Source organism: Dermacentor albipictus, chromosome 2 (genome assembly GCF_038994185.2).
Source record: "Dermacentor albipictus isolate Rhodes 1998 colony chromosome 2, USDA_Dalb.pri_finalv2, whole genome shotgun sequence".
Classification (NCBI taxonomy): Eukaryota; Metazoa; Arthropoda; class Arachnida; order Ixodida; family Ixodidae; genus Dermacentor; species Dermacentor albipictus.
The window spans coordinates 19,839,820-19,856,639 of NC_091822.1; the positions used below are offsets into that span (position 1 = coordinate 19,839,820).

At 44.1% G+C, this 16,820-nt stretch overlaps 1 protein-coding gene across 3 annotated transcripts in view; it reads right to left on the bottom strand.

Moving 5' to 3' along the window:
- SerT (Serotonin transporter) overlaps nt 1–16,820 on the bottom strand; it is a 515,765-nt gene that overhangs the window by 289,380 nt on the left and 209,565 nt on the right. For all 3 annotated transcript variants that reach the window (XM_070533507.1, XM_070533506.1, XM_070533508.1), the window contains exon 6: nt 16,672–16,775. In XM_070533507.1, coding sequence (XP_070389608.1) covers nt 16,672–16,775 — 104 coding nt within the window. The remainder of the gene's footprint in view (nt 1–16,671; nt 16,776–16,820) is intronic.

Here is a 16,820-nt window from a genome sequence, read left to right on the forward strand (position 1 = left end):
CTAGTGTCGAATGATGCCACTCCTGGAGCAATGAAAAAAGCAAGTAATGAAAGAAAACATCTAAAGAAATGTCATGTCATATTTCTACGTCTCAGCCGTTGCTATTGGTTGTGGCCTTAAAACCCTTTATTGATGGCACATTCATATATCGGAAGAGCTATCTGTGCTCTGAAGGTGCAAGACATATGAAGAATGAACTTATCAAGAATTCATATAAGAAGTACTTTGGGGAGCCTTTTCCTGGAATACAGGCGAGACCCCCAGGCCGACAACTGAAACTGTGTCTCACCCCAAGCAACGTATGGTTTTGTTTTATAATCTGTACAGACACCTGTCATCCTGCGTAAACCGTAGCTGTCCAATTCCTTTCCCCCCTACGATGCCACTTGTATCGGAGACCTTGCATCAGTATGTCCCCTCTGACCGTGCTTCCAAATGAAAGCAAGTCGCATGCGGAACTTCTATGTGGTCCTGCGTTCCTACTCTAAACGAGCAAGTAATGCCTGCTGGCTGTTATTTACTGTTTGTGTAACACATTTATCCCGAATCTTCACATTCAATACTGAATCTCAGCAAGGCAAAACTCTTCTTTTGATATGTTGTTTGTAGGCAGCATTACTCTATAAAGGCTTAATCATTAACTAAATACATGCTCAGGCTGTAGTAAATCATAAGAAAGTAAAGTTGAAAGGCGATTTAGCCTCCAGTTGAATGATAGGCCACTAAAATATTAATTTCTGGGGCCCTATTTGTAAAGCTATTCAAATATGTTTTTATTGCAATAGCAGTTACATGGACACTCCATGCGAATTTTTACCGTCGTCATCACCGTGGTTTTCCGTATAAATTCAAAGGGCAGTAACACCGTCGCCGCGCTGCATGCTGTATGTGCGAGTGGAAGCGTGCCAGGGGAGCCGATGATCGCGGCGCACTCTTACGCGCGCAAGGGAGAAAAGCGGGAAGTGAACGCGCCGTCTTCTGTCACGCGAGAGGCACTAGAGGACAGGGAGAGAAGGGTGGCGGCATTGTATTCTGGCAGCAACTGCGTATGCACGGCCACGCGCGGTCGCGCGTGTCGTATCTTAAAAGCGATCTGCGTCAGTGGCAGAATCTAGGTGCGCCAAAAGGCTCAAAACATTGCGCGTGCTGTCTTCTCGCCGCTCCCTTTGCGTTGAACTGATATGTAGCACAAACTCGCTCGCTGCTGCTGCCGCGCTTCCTCACGCCAACATTACGATAGCGAATGTCCCCGCAGTCATGTGGACACCACTCTTGTTAACTTAGTTTATAAATGAATATTTAGAAGTTGATATGGACGATAAAAATACTATTGTTACTTTGTATAGCTGTCTACTAATTTGCTATCGCAATCGATGCTTCCCTTTTCGGACGAACCTGTCGCTTTTTTATTCCAATCTATTGACGTCAAAATTGACGTAACCACTAAGCAATGCCCGGGCGGGAAGCCACAGCGTTGTTTCAAGAGCGCAATCAAACGCTCTCCTCGTTAATAGGACGTCACTTTTGTTTGCTTTCAAAGCCAATAGAATTATCTGCATTAAGCGGCATTTCATTATGGGCATTTTATTTCATGTATATAACGCTGCAATCCTCTGTATTGCTTTTTTTCTACAGAAACTATGTGAAACAGTAGTTCGTGCCTGAAATGTTGATATTGAAATGTATGCTGTTTTCTTTTTAACGCTTCTTGTGCTCACATTATGTTTGCAATGTTAGAAGTATCACTGGTTTATCCTAGTGTATACGTTGTAGAGGTGATCTTAACCTCTGTCAAATGAATTAACTTTTACTTTTTAGTTCGCATTTACTCCTTTGAATATGGAAATAAACTTAATTTAATTAAATTCAATCTCTGAAGGTCCTTACGCCAACTTGTTTCGAAAACTACCAAGATTTCCAGTTCTTGTTGTTGGGCCTTGCGTTTTCAAGCAGCTCGCTCCCAGGCTGCGCTATTATGTCAAAGATGGGATACCTGATCAGAAGTTACTGGTTTTCGAATGTCCTATTTCTAGCTCGCGATGACTGTCAAACCTTGTGACAGTTTTATTGGGGACTACACGTTCAGCTAAGTCGAATCCTTGTTCCTATATTGGAATGAGATGGACGAATTTGATAAGTTATAGTCAGTGGCGTACCAACTATTTTCCGAGTGGGGTGTGTATATACATTTATGAAAGGGATTTTTCGCCACCTGGAATCGCTCCGTCTGCATTGACGCCACGCCAACAACGGCAGCTGCACTACTCTGACGCCGCATACACCTTTGACTTCTGCAGTACGCGGTTGTTTTTCGTACGCTATACCACAAAGCCCGACACGGAAGGCCTCTTGCAAGGGTAACGGAGCGGGCCGGCACGCAGCGTGTGTGGGGAGGGATGTTAGGCAGATGCCGCTTTTGCGGCCACAGATCAATAAACGATGACGCGTTCTTCTGTTTAATGTGTCATTGACATGCTGATTTGTTGAAAAATATTCATTGAAGGTTACACGGATGTACATGTTTACGACTGGGCGGAGAATGCATACTCAGATTGGGCCCAGGTTGCATGTATACTGTAAAGTTCACCTCACTTGTGGATTACCCGATTGAGATTGCAATAGAAGAGGCTGAAAAATGCGCAATTGAAAGATATCGTTCTCATCGACAGAGGTTTTCAGTCGTACATTATGAACCATTACAGTCTACTGTTGCCAACATTTTAGGAAGCGTGTCACTGAAGTGAGACAAGAAAGTCACTAAAATCCTCGCTATAACTCGGAAGTGGATTTGAACAATGTAGGTGTTTAGAAACACTCTAGTGTAAGCTTGCGTGAAGTAACTAGTTTACTTAGACGTGTCATGTTGGCCTAACGTTCATGCAGCTGATGGAAAACAGTCAATTTACCCATAGAGTATAGAGAGGGTTTTAACTTTACTAATGCATATTTACTGTAGGATAGGGGAATATCGAAGTTTCTGATATGAATAGTTGGTATGTAATATTTTATTCGTATTTGAAAATAAATTATTCGTTACTTTGGAATCTCAAAAATAACCAACTATTTCGCAACAACCGACTGTTCAAATCAGGTTTCTGTTCTCCACATGTTGAACGAACTATCGCAAATTATTGTTATCAGAACTAAAATAGCCAGAAAGTTTTCGAAGCAATGCAGGAACAAAATCGCTCATGCAAGCTTTGTTTTCGTTTCTGTGGAGGAAGTGTGGCACTGATTCACACTCCTTCGGTTACATCTTGTACACATACATACACAGCCAATAATGCATGTACATAGGAGCTCCCGTCACCGTAGCACAATTTGTAGTGCAACGCGCGCGTAATGCAGAGGTTTGGCTTTCACGGTCAGTCAAGTTGAGTTTTCCTCCGTTTCCCATAAGATTATAATTTTTTTCAGTTCAATTAGAATTTACAAATAATTTATCGTACGCTTCCCGTTTATTCATTATCTCTTGGTTTCACACGGTTCTAACAAATACATGCGAGCATTCTTAAAAACAGTGCCCTTACAAAACCGGGCCCCTCGGTCCCCCTTCTTTTCGTCCACTACATGACAATCGGCTATACTGTGCTTATCGCCTGCCAATTAGTCTTTCTTGCAGCCTAGTCATGTAGGAGTGTTATTTTTTAAGTTAAAACCAGTGGTGTGTTTTTTGTAAAAGACTTTGTATTGGGTCTAGGGCGCACAAGTACCTCTTTAGCGCTGTGCTTTCTTTTTCCATAACTTCTCATAATTTTTCAGCAACTATTTATGATGGGTTTTTGAAAAGATCGTCAGTCTCAAATGACTGTCATTCTTGGAAAGCTTCTTTGCTTAACGGTATCAAGCGGCTATTCGTGTAGTTTTTTTTATGACTATTGTAATCTTTTGTTTAAAACGATCTTAAGTGTGCGTGATAGTTGAATGTCTATTAAGTGCACGCAAGCTCCTAACTATACTGAAACAAACATTCCTGCTGCAAATATATGCGTCGGCGTTTGTGTATCCGATATTGGATACTTACTATTCGTATTCGATTCGTATTTGAAAAGTCGATATTCGATCGCCTATCTCTAATATTTACATACTGGATTATGACAGCTTAAATTTTTCATTATCCTCAGATTGGAAGGTTACAAAGACAGCACGAATCAAAAGAACACAAGCAACGTAGTTTTCGTAGCATGAAAATGCATTTAGTCTGCTTATTGTCCTTACGTTTCTTGTGTTTGACGACATTCGTGGAAGCGGAACTAGATTCTGTGGAACGCGCTTGGCCGCATGTTGTTAACATGACAATAACAATTGCCCACGCCATATTTTTCCATATATTATTAGTTAATATATATTTATAATAATATTAATAATATTGATAATATTAAGTAATATTAGTATTACTTTACTTACCATATCTTAATATTAATATCATATTTTCGCACTTGATCTACCTGAAAGCCGCCGGGAAGCACCGATTGGTCCTAAAGGCTTGAGGAACGAAACCGATTTGTTTAGTCGAGCGTGAGCGAGCTAAACCGATCCGATATTTAAGCCTTTTTTACGCAGTCCACATATCTTATTCGTCTGCTGTGTTCTAAATCTTAAGAGATAATTTGGTAAAGTGGGGTTTGGTAAATTCGTTCTCTGACACGGCAGGCAAGAGTCTACCAAATGAATGAATTCAGTGACACCTATGAACCCACCCCGTGTAAACGCCTCCAAATAGGTTTTGTAAATTATAAAGTTCAATTTTGTGACCTCAATGTCAAGGCTATGATGACCATGTGCTCTGAGGCACAATCACAATGTGAAGGGTCCCAATGTGAAAGAAACCGTTGGTTCATCATGCTCACAAAACATAACCACTGTACAGCGAGTTTCGGCCGCTTACATGTGGCTTTTGAAATTGAAAGCGCATTCTTCATGGCCGTTTTCCAAGCAATTTCTTGAACTTATAAGTTGTTAAACTATATAAAGTTAACTATTATAGTTACTAAAAAGGTCACTGGTTACTACACAGTAAACTGCCGTAAACAGACAAAAAGTGAGTAAATCTAGCGTCAAAATCGCTAAAATGGCAACACTGATGAACTACTGGTAAATTATAAAAGCAAATTTGATTTTGTGTTCTCAAAAGTTGTTAGGTGAGACGGCCCCAACAAACACTGGATGACGTAAATGATGGTAGATTAAACTTGTTTTGGACAGCCTAGTGATAGATTTCTCAGCAATGCAGGCTTGGAAGAACTGAGGTTAAACAGCGCGTATAAAACTAGTCACAAGAAAACAAATACCACGGACAAGCGCTGTCTGTCAGTACACTTGTCTGTAGTATTTGTTTCTTTGTGTTCTTGTTTTATTCGCGCTGTTTAACCACAGTTCTAAATATGAACCAACTAGCACTCATCAAGATCTTACTAAAGGCTTGCAAGGCACGTCGCACAGGCGTCTCACACCGCAATGTGCGGGGTAACCCTTGGCTACTTAGCGCGGCCGGCCCAGCGTCCTCCGCTAAAGCACGTGGCGAGGCCCAAAGGCCAAGGTTACGCAACTAACAAATCGTGAGCCCTATTCTGAGACAAAACTTGTCCTCCCCCCCAGATGTTGTTTTGCTGTACTTCTGCAGTGTGCAGCCGACAGTGCCCGCTTTCACGAGTGTGTGCGCTTAGGGGCGGGGAAGGATAAATGACGTACTTTTCCTTTTCAGTTCTGACTGTGGGGGCAAGGGCGTACACCCACCCCCACCCGAACTGGTAGATACACCGATGACAAGCATGGTGTCGTGCACGTACAAGCGAATATAAACACATCTCACTCGAAGACTACGAGCGCTCGCTTTCGCAGCGCTGGCCTGATGAAGACCGCCGGCAGCAATAAGCGCACGCTTCGTGCTGCCTCAGTTTCACTGCGAGAAAACTTTTCACGACCAAATAAGTGAAAGCAGTTTTGAAAGTTCTGGGAACCTCAATCGCACTTGCAGTTTCAGTTGCACAATCAACAAACGAATTACTACCAATGAATGCCTAGATCAAGACTTGAAAGGCTACTGCAGACTTGCAGAGGTCGGGAAATTTACTAACTGCTACCCAGTAGATCCTGTATGCTATATAAGTACCAGTGATGAGTGCGCTGAAGAACCAATGGGGCAGTGACTCCACGTGCAGGTGGTGGAGAGGCCACACCCCTATTATTAGGCCATCAAGGCGCTTTCTGTAGACAATAGTGATCTTGGTTTGGGCACTAGGCAAATATATTCCCGGGTTTAAAAAGTGGGGAGGGGCAGACGACTTACAACCCCCCCCCCCCAGTAGATACGCCTATGCTTAGAGGTAAGGATCGATGGCGAATACCTTAGCAACTTTCGGCTTGTCGGTGAGACCGTTCTCTTCAGCAACAGTGTAGACGAGTTAACACAAATGATTGAGGATCTTAACAAAGAGAGTGTAATAGTGGGGTTGAAAGTTAGTATGCAGAAGGCAGATAATGATGAATAAGCATGCAAGCGAACAACAGTTCAGAATCGCCAGTCAGCCTCTAGAGTCTGTGAAGGAGTAAGTTTAGCTAGGTCAATTAATCACAGGTAACGCTGATCATGAAAAGGAAATTCATAGAAGAATAAAAATGGGTTGGATCGCATACGGCAGACATTGTCAGCTCCTGACTGGAAGCCTACCGTTATCATTGAAAAAGGAAGGTATACAATCTATGCATTTTACCATTGCTTACATATGGGGCAGATACTTGGAGGCTGACAAAGAAGCTTGAGGACAAGTTAAGGGACGCGCAAAGAGCGATGGAACGAAGAATGCTAGGCATAACCTTAAGACACCGAAATAGGGCGGTTTCGACGAGAGAGCAAACAGGTATCGCCGATATTCTAATTAAGAATAAAAGAACAAAATGGCACTCGGCAGGTCATCTAATGCGCAGTTAGATAATCGGTGGACCATTAGGGTTAGAGTATGGTTACGAAGAGAAGGGGAGTGCAGTCGAGGACGGCAGAAGACTAGGTGGCGTGACGAAATTAGGAAATTTTCGAGTGCTAGTTGGAATCGGTTGGCGCACGATGGAGGCACTTGCAAATCGCAGGGAGAGGCCGTCGCCCTGCAGTGGACATAAAATAGGCTGCTGCTGCTGATGATGAAGAGTACTTGCAGAGTTTGATTTACCCTTCTAATATATGTTGCCATTTGATTCACCGTTCTTATACAGTCTTATGTTGACTATAGCGAGTACTATGTTCATTGTCTTGTATCGAGCTTTGTCTTCCTCTTTTCTTTTTTTTAGCAATTACATATTTATTTTCAAAGAGCTAAAATTTAGTTTCGTTTTGTTATCATTTCTCCCCTGTGTAATGCCCCGACCGAGCCTTTAGGGTAGCTGAACAAAAAGAATTAACCGAAACGGACTCGTCCGAAGTGGTATCATCAAACGATCCTCAAAAAGCTTTCACGCAGTTTCTAATAATGCTCTTTTTGCTTTTCAACCCTTACACTCACAAACAAAAATTTCGAAGAAAGGTGGCATCACCACAGTAGCTCTTGCTCACGGACCACTTTTATAAAGCTATGCACTGTCCTGAAAATCTCCACACAAAGATCAACTGCCTTTATTACCAAACAACTTGCTCAATACAAAAGGCTTCCAACTACCTTGGTGTTCAGCTGAGAAATGCGAAAATGAATTATATTTAAAAACTACAGAGTCACGTAGTGACACCAGAAACAAAGTGTCACAACGTCAACAGGTTCTCAAAGAGAAGTACGCGGGAAGTTATATCAAGAATCATTCATAATAACGGGGTTTATAGTAGTCCACTTGACTTTTTTTGTGATAACTTCTTCATTAACGCTACCGATTATGTATCATGCTGCGACATGTCTTTCAAACAGGTTCCTCGTTAATTATTTTATTTTCCAACCTCACCTGGCAAAATGATGTCGATAATTAAAAGGGTTGTGAAAGCAGCACTAAAAACACAGGGAAAGGGCCACATGACGGTATCAGGGCTTTCCACCCGTTCGCCGCCGGTGCGAAGTCGTCGACTGGCTATACAAGCCGATTCGTCGTTCTGTACTGAAGCGAACATAGTGAAGTAGTTAGAGTCGGGAGTAAGAGAGGAAAAATAATATTTATAGACTCACAACGACACATAATTTAAATGAAACACAAGAACACGAACACACATACACTAATCTAGGTCAATGACGGAGACAAAAAAAAAGTACAACGAACAGTCAACAGGAAATAAAGAAATTAACAATACACGAAGCAGACTTACCGGTGGTCTACTAAACAGAGTTCAAAAGAAAGCAAATGATGGCGTACGCATGGCCGAGCAGCACCAGCAAGTCCGTAAAGCCTGGAGTCGACGGCAGCGCTTTCCCGAAGAACGCTCACAAGCCAAACTCCTTTCGGTTGATGTGATTGCTGGGCTGGGTTTTGCAGGAGTCTAGGACTGACGTGTTCCTTCGAGCAGGTTGAGCCAATTTGAGGGTAAGCACCGTGACCTCCGTTGGAGACGTTGGTGTGCAGTCTCATACGGCAACTAGTATTCTCGCAGATCAGTCGCGGCTAGGCGGATTAGGTGATGCTGGACCACACTAGCGCTTTGACGCTTATCAGCAGATTGTAGACTCAGATTCTAGGCTGCTTAGCTCGGTCTAAAGCCTGCGTTCAAATAACATGTCCTTTTCCTAGTTCCCTGCGCTGGGGAACGGCAGATATGCATGATGATCCAATAAAGTTCACCCAATTGTATCCCGGCTCCTCCTAAGGTCTTGCCCGCGTCCTTCTTAATTAAGGGCTAGAAAAAGGGTCACTCCCCCCTGCTGTCAAGGCTGCGCACTTGTATTGCACCACACACGCACACCCTTGAGTCCGTGGGTAGCGGGCCTCTGTTGTCCTTTTGTAAACACAGGAGAAACGACGGCAGGCGGCCACACGGCGGTGTTGGCACGGATACACTGTCAGCAATCCGTGGACACAGGATCACTCAGAGACACTACATATTTCGGAGCAGTCGCACCCTGCCATCTTAGAAGCTTCTCGATGCACGCGCGGGGCAGAGAATACACAGGGATTCCCAGAAAAAGCTGTCGGGGCGTCACGATTGCGCCGACGACAACAACAACAACAACAACAAAAAACACTAATTTCTAAACCTGCCTTCGACTTCTTTCGGTCGGTTGCCCGAAAGGTCGGACATAACCGTCTTGCCCGCCGGTTCCTATTTCCACGACCTTTTGGCGCCCATTGATGGGTGCTTCGCCGAAAGAATAATGCCGCACGGTGACAACTACCACCAACTTTCAAAATATTATAAAATAATGTTCGCTTTCACGAGTGTCACTTTCATCAAAAAGAAAGGAGAAACACCGTTTCATGTATGCAAAGCTATATACACACAATATACATTGTGTACTATACCAACAAAAATTAATCGAGCGGAAAACTCATGCGCTGGCTAATATCGCAAGGAGCGACAAACCTCTTCACATCGCCGTGATGCCCGTCCGATAGAATCCTTCAGAAATCCCATGCTTAGTCTTCTGAGTGCCTAAGTGACCAGCCATTATACCGTCAAGTGCTGTTCTTAGCAGAGCATCTCGGTGGCACCTCCGCACCAAGCGCTGACCCACTGTCCGTTCATTCTTCTCCGTGTAGCACCGATGTAGTAGCCCCTTCTCGCGTTTGAATTCGACACTTCGGTTCTGATTGGAGAATGTCTGCATACGGTTTGTCCTAGCGAAACATTGCTTAAGCGTCTCATCCCTTCTGTGCTCACTCGCGTACCCGTCCTCGCCTGGTAACTTTACCAGAGCCTCGGGAGCCTGTTGTTTGGGAAACCTTTACTGCTGCGCCTGTGCCCGGGGGCGGGTGATAGCTGCAGCCACGGGTTCTTGTTGCGTCTTGTCTCTACCGCCATATTGCTAAGTCTCGTATTTAGGATCCTCCAGGGTTCTTGCGCCTTCTATATTTCGTACAATTAGGTCATACAGCGGTTCTTGATTCATCTCACTTTAAGAGGGCTGGTAAAGCGCGGGGTGTCGACTTCAATCCGCGCCTCGAGCAGAACCTTGACCGTTCCGCAACCCAAACAGACGGGGCTGCTTGAACCAATTAAATAGTCGTCGTTCACCAGGTCAGCCTTTACAATCACCGTTGTGCACCCTGTGTGCCACATTACTGAGACCTTTCTCCCTGCAGAGTCTCGGAAGCAACTGGAAGGGCCTTGGCGACAAATCTTGTCTGCGTCACCATTATCGCGTTGATGACGGGAACCTTCTCCCCATTTTCAGCTCGAGATAGCCGTCGCGTATCTGAACCTGATGATCTACTTTGGTGGGGGCGTAAAGGTACGATGTCTGTAGTCAGTAATTAGGGGCCGCTCGGGCAGTTGTATGAACTGTAACCCTTTCAACCGTGCATGTAACGCCGAGTTCAAACTACGTGCGCTACGCACGGATCGTTAGCACGGATAGTAAGCGTAAACGCAAAAAGCGCAACTAGTTTGTTCACACTACTCTGGCATTGAGTGGAAAGTACGCAACAATCGCAACCAGCCTGGGCGCAAATGTTGGAGTACCCGCTACTTTTACGAGAGGCACAGATACGACTGTTACGACGCCACCAATGCACGAAGCAGTTTCGGTTTGCATCTTCCCGGCCACGGAGCTTCCGGTCTCCCCAGAGTCCGCGTTTTCATCCGCTGCCTGCCATCCCAGCAATCCGACGTAGCACCGTTGTTCTTTGCGTGTCTATGCGGTTTGACGTTCTTATTGCGCTGTGCGTGCTCGTTGCTGGTGATGATACTAGCTTCGTAAGCTTCTGCGTGACCGCCATCCCAGCCATCCGGCTTTGCAACGCTGTTCCCTTGCTTCTGCTGCCAACGCCATCCGCGTTTTCCCGGTTTCGCGCCGAACGCGAATGGTGTCCCTGAGTGCAGTGCGGTTTTGCAATCTATGCATTGTGTTGTGTACACTGGCCGAGCCTAGTGATGATGCTAAGTGCGGAGGCTTCTTCGCTGAGCAGCGATGAATTACTAATTAAAGAAGTGCGACAGAGGCCGACGATCTATGACCAGCGCCTGAAAACTTCGGGTTTGAAGAGCCTCGACCTGCGCTAGGAGCCGATTGCTGATTGGTGCCCTATAGAAAAATGCGAAACGCGGCTGTCCCAAAACGTGATTGGTCAGTCGTAAGAAACGTATCTTATCGAAAGGCTCAATGTGAACATAGGCGGTTGCTAGCTGCGTAAACAGTCGTTTCAGTAGTTGCGCAAATTGCAATAAATACGCAACTTATATCGGATGCGACTGTAGTCTGAACGCGGCATAACAGATGATGGCCGCGGGTTTGTTGCGATGTAGCTGGGGTGGGTGGTTGCCGCGATTGCAGAACTAACAACGTGGTAGTAGCGGGCGGCCGTTTTCAGTTTCCTGTCTCTCGGCTATGACTGGATCACTTTTTTTTTGTTTTCGCAAGATTTGCTGACCTCTGAGCTTCCATGAATTGGTCTGCCAAGGCTAACTTATCGTCTAAAGATTCTGCCTTCCTCTCCTATAGGTAAAGCGATAAATTCGGACCACAACCGTGCAGAAATCTCTCTCTAATCAGCAGTGCGCGAAGGGAGCTGTACTCAGTATTGGTTTTTGAAAGTTCGACCCATCTATTGAAATAACGACTTAGCCGAGCTGAATATTGGGTTGCCGCTTCAGCCCCCACTGGTTTCTCTTTATTGAGCCTGTCTCGAGACCCATCTGCTGTGTAGCGAAAGCACCACAGGAAAGTGGTCTTTACTATTGTGTAGTCCGCTGCGTCGTCCGGCGGTAACCTTCCGTGAACTCTAAGCGCTTCTCCGCCCAAAAAGGTCAAAATTGCGCTGAACGACTGGCCTTCCGGCCACTTCTTACCTCTGGCGATGCTCTCCAACCGCGGCATAAATGCGTTCAAATCGTGCCTTCTTTCATCGAAGGAGGCGAGAAGCCTGCTAGTGCTTATCCGTAAACTGTGCTCCTCCGGCACTTCTAGGTGCTCGCTGCTAGCCCTGCGTCCTTTGCCACTTCGATTAAGCTGAATATTTAATTGTAACAACTGTACTTCCGGCTCTCCGGACTCCTTCACCGCCACTCGCCCCTTCTTTTTCTTCGTGCTCTTTCTTATTTTCCTCTCGAGCGAAGCCCCACTATTCTCGGGCCTGCCCCTGTTGTTCCGCAACCCATGTCCTCAGCTGAGCGCCCTCTAGGCCTAACTGTTTGCCTTGTTCTATCCACTTGTCGAACTCCATTCCCTCCAAAATGCACTACACCTCCAAAACTTGCGCGCTCACAATTCGCATGCACGGGCATTCGACATTTAACAATAATGTGTCAGTAGCACTAACCGATCAATCTCCACGGTACTCGTTCTTTGTTCACTGTGCTTCTTTTGTACAGAACGCCCGGCCTGCGGATGGAAATTTAATGTAACGGCTTGTCACCCGTTTGCCATCGGCGCGTAGTCGTCGACGGGGTATGCAAGCCGGTTGGTCGTTCCATACTCAAGAGAACACAGTGAAGGAGTCAGAGTCGGGAGAAAGAGAGAAAAGAATATTTATTGACTGACAACGACACACAGTTTAAATGAAACACAGAAAACAGAAGAACACCAACACACATGCAGTTAACCTAGATCAAAGAGGAAGACAAAAGACATACAACAAACAGTTAACAATAAATACAGAAATTAACACTACACAAAACACGCTTAACGATGGTTAACTAAACACGGTTCAAAAGAAAAGAAATGATGACATGCACATGGCCGATTGGCGGCAGCAAGTCCATAAAGCGTGGAGTGGACGGCAGAGCTTTACCTAAAAACGCTGGGAAGCCGATGTCGTTGCGGTTGGGGCGATTGCTGGGCAGGGTTTCCCGGAAGTCTAGGTCAAACGTCTTCCCTCGAGCAGGTTGAGCGAACATCAGGGGAACTACCGTGAGCTTCGCTGTAGACGTTGGTTTGTCGTCTCTTACGCCAACTAGTCAGCCATAGTTCAGACGCCACTAGGCGGCCCAGGCGATACTGGACGGCACTAGCTCCTTGAAGCTTCTCAGAAGGTCGTAGGCTCAGCTTCTAGACTGCTTAGCTCATTCTAAAACCTGCGTTTAAATAACTTCTCCTTACTCTTGTTCCCTGTGTTGGGGAACAGCAGATATTGTGGACGATCCAATCAAGTTCACCCACTTGTATCCGGTTCCTTCCAAGGTCTTAGCCGCGCCCCTATTAATTAAGGGTGAGGGAACGGATGTATCCCCCCTGCTGTAGAGGTAGCGCACTTGTGTTGCACCTCACACGCACACCCTTGAGTCAGTGGCGGGCCTCTATTGCTCGTTCACAAACACAGGAGAAACGACGGCAGCCGGCCATACGGCGCTGTCGGCACATACACACTCTCAGCAATTCGTGGACATAGGATTGCACAGAGACACCACATATTTCGGAGAATTAGCACCCCTGCTTTTTAGAAGTTTTTCAGTGCACGCGCGGGGCAGAGAATACACATGGATTCCCAGAAAAAGCTGTCGGGGCGTCACGGTCACGTCGACGACAAAAAGACAATAATCTCTCAGCCTGCCTTCGACTTCTTTCGGCCGCTTGACTGAGGGCCCGGCAATAACCCTTTTTCTCGCCTGTTCCCATTTGCGCGACCTTTTGTCGCCCGTTGACCGCTGCTTCGCCGAATCGAATAATGCCACCCCATGACAGACAGGCACTGCGATGTGCACTATGTGTGCCCGTCCCTGTTTTTTTAGTGCTGCTTTCACGAGCGTTCGACCATCAACCAACTCGCCCAAGCGAGCGTTCTGCGTAATATTTAGACCTTATGACCAGCGCGCGTTGGCATCGATAACTTTACCTTACGTTATACCAAGACGATTGCACGCAATATTGCTGACGTTCTTTCTCTTACCATTACCCTCATTTTCAAAAACCGTAATCGCGCGCTTTTTTAGAACTGCAGCTTTATTTGTAAGATTTCGTTCTTTAGCAACGTTATGAAAAAGATAGCAGAAGACAAATAATAAATGTTTAAGTAAATTTGATGTCCTTTCTTTATGTCAGTTTCGCTTTTGTTCCACCTGTCAGACTGTTATAGCCCTAATTCCAGCGAAGGACAGTATTAACGAATGCTATTGACAAGCTAAATTTGCAGCCTGTAAAATCATCGACTTAATTAAAGCATTTGACAACATTATAGTCAATATTCCTTTCGTTATGGTCATTGTCCAATTCGTTGGCAAACTAGGGTCAACTCTATTCTCCGTTCTATACTGAAGAACATCAGCTATGATTTAAATCTTCATGAGAAATGTGACGTTTTCAAAACCTTATTTATGCCAGACTTTAATCAACTACTGCTGGAAGTAATTTCAGGGTGAAGTACGTTCCCTCACGTTGTTTGCGGCCTAAGAATCTTTACCTCGTACCCAGGCGTTGTACAGGATATGGCAGGAGAATACGAGACTACTATGTTGCTGTATATTTTAACAAATTGTCTCAAACCGCCTTGCGCGCTCGAGCAAAATACAAGTTAAAAATGGCACTCAGGCAAATTGACTAGTCACCTCAGGGAATCATTAGTTTTTTTGCTTTTTATTTTTTTTCTCATATACTACTTTAAATGTGAAAAGTACATGTCAATTGAATAATTGCTTGTTCCGCTGCCTGCCAGGCACTGCCGCTCAAGCCCTGTGTGGCTTTGGCAGGCCTATTATGTACGCTGCTTTTTTGTGACTTTGTGGAATAAAGTATTATTATAAGGAGATGGGCCGATACCCTCTAAATTTGAAGCAATCCCTATAATCGGTCCGCCGCTACTACGTATCCGCAATTACCTACAACATAGAAATCTAGTCGTCAGTGCATCTCGAACCTACTCAAATGTAAGAAGTTTACGTGTACGTCAGAGGTGTGTATAGGTCCACGCCTACAACTGACATAATTATTTAATTAGCGGGCTCTCATCTTCTGAATGCATTCTTCACTGCCATATCTAACTCTAGGAAGTGTGTGAGATCGTTAACAAATAAACAAAACGAAGACCTCATGGAATTGGCTACACGGTGTACTACATGGTAATGAATCATAACAAGACCAAGTTTTCTATTATCACATCACATCAACAATCTCCCGAACACATGCACGTAATTTCAATCAAAATGTCCCTTGATCTCAGAAATTGATCACTAAACTATTTTCGGTTAGAATTTCATAGACACCTTAACCTTTCCCTTGGCATAGCAAACCTAAAAAATTACAGGGTCTCTTAAGGTCTCTGTTAAGAAGTGAATGGTGAAAGCTCTTCTTACTCTTATCATTCGCCTCTTTCTCTTTGCCTCTTCTCTTTCTCTTCCTTCTTTTGGTCATTACTGCTCACTACAAAGCATTTTTCGCAATTTGTAATCAGTTGCGGTCATTACAAGCCATCTTTAGACGTGTTGGTCATATCATAGTCATTAGTAGTCATTACAAGTCATTTTAGTCATTACTGGTCATTATAAGCTTTTGAGTCCTTTCTAATGATTGCAGCCGGTACAAGTTGTCGTTAACATATTGGCGATTTCGTAGTCATTACTATTCATTACATGTTATTTCAGTCATTAATAGTCATTACTCCTCACTACTAAGCATGTGTAGCCATTTGTAATCAATTGTGGTCATTGCAAGCCGTCATTAGACATGTTGGTCATAGCGGAGTCATCAGTAGTCATTACAAGTCATTTTAGTCATTATTGGTAATTAGTGGTCATTACTAACCATTTTAGTAATTTCTAATCAATTCTAGTCGTTACAATTAGTTGTTTTACGTATTGGTCATTTCGTAATCATTAGCATTCATTACAATACGTTTCAGTCATTATTAGTCATACTGGTCATTACTAAGCATTATTAGTCATTTAAATCAATTGTAGTCGTTACAGGTTGTCGTTAGACATATTGGTGATTTCATAGTCAAAACAAGTCAGGACAAGTCATTTAAGTCTATATTTCTGATTATAGCTCACTAGTAAGCATTTGTAGTGATTTGTAATGAACTGTGGTCATTACAAGCTGTAGTTAGACATATTGGTAATTTCGCAGTCATTAGTAGTCATTTCAAGTCATTAGTAGTCACTATAAGTCATTACTAGTAATCTACCAACCTCTATTATAACGTTATCGTTCACTAACTGTCACAATTGATCATTTGTCAGTCTTTTCTGTCTTTAACCTGTCTCCATTAGGCGTGATGACCCTTTGGCGGTCACTGCGGCGGTCAGATCTGCTGACACAAACTTCACCATAAGCCTAGAAATGCTCGTGCATTAAAAAGAAAATGGCATACGGAAATCAATTACTACGAACGAATAGCATTTTGAGCGTAACCGTAGTTGTTAAATATAACTTTGCATTTTTTTTTAAATTTTCTATGCTCTAAATGTTAACGCACTGCCTGCTTAACGGCGATATTTTTCTTTAGCGCAAAATGTGCAATGGCTTGCTTGATGTGTTTGTCGATTTATTGGTTTGATATCATTTTATTTGTAATTTCATTTCGTGTAACGAGTTAGTTTATGCCAGATAATATAGCAAATACAACAGATGATTACGCGCCTATACAACTGCCGCGAAGAGTAATGTGCTTGTAACTTACCGGTAACAGTTGTTGTGGAACTTGTTATAGCTGGATAATGCTAGTAACGTGCCAAATCCAGGCCCAAGGGAGAAAAATATTTGTGTAGCAGCGTCAATCCACACCTGTAAAAAGGACAATTCGAATGATTTGTCTCTGACACACCAACA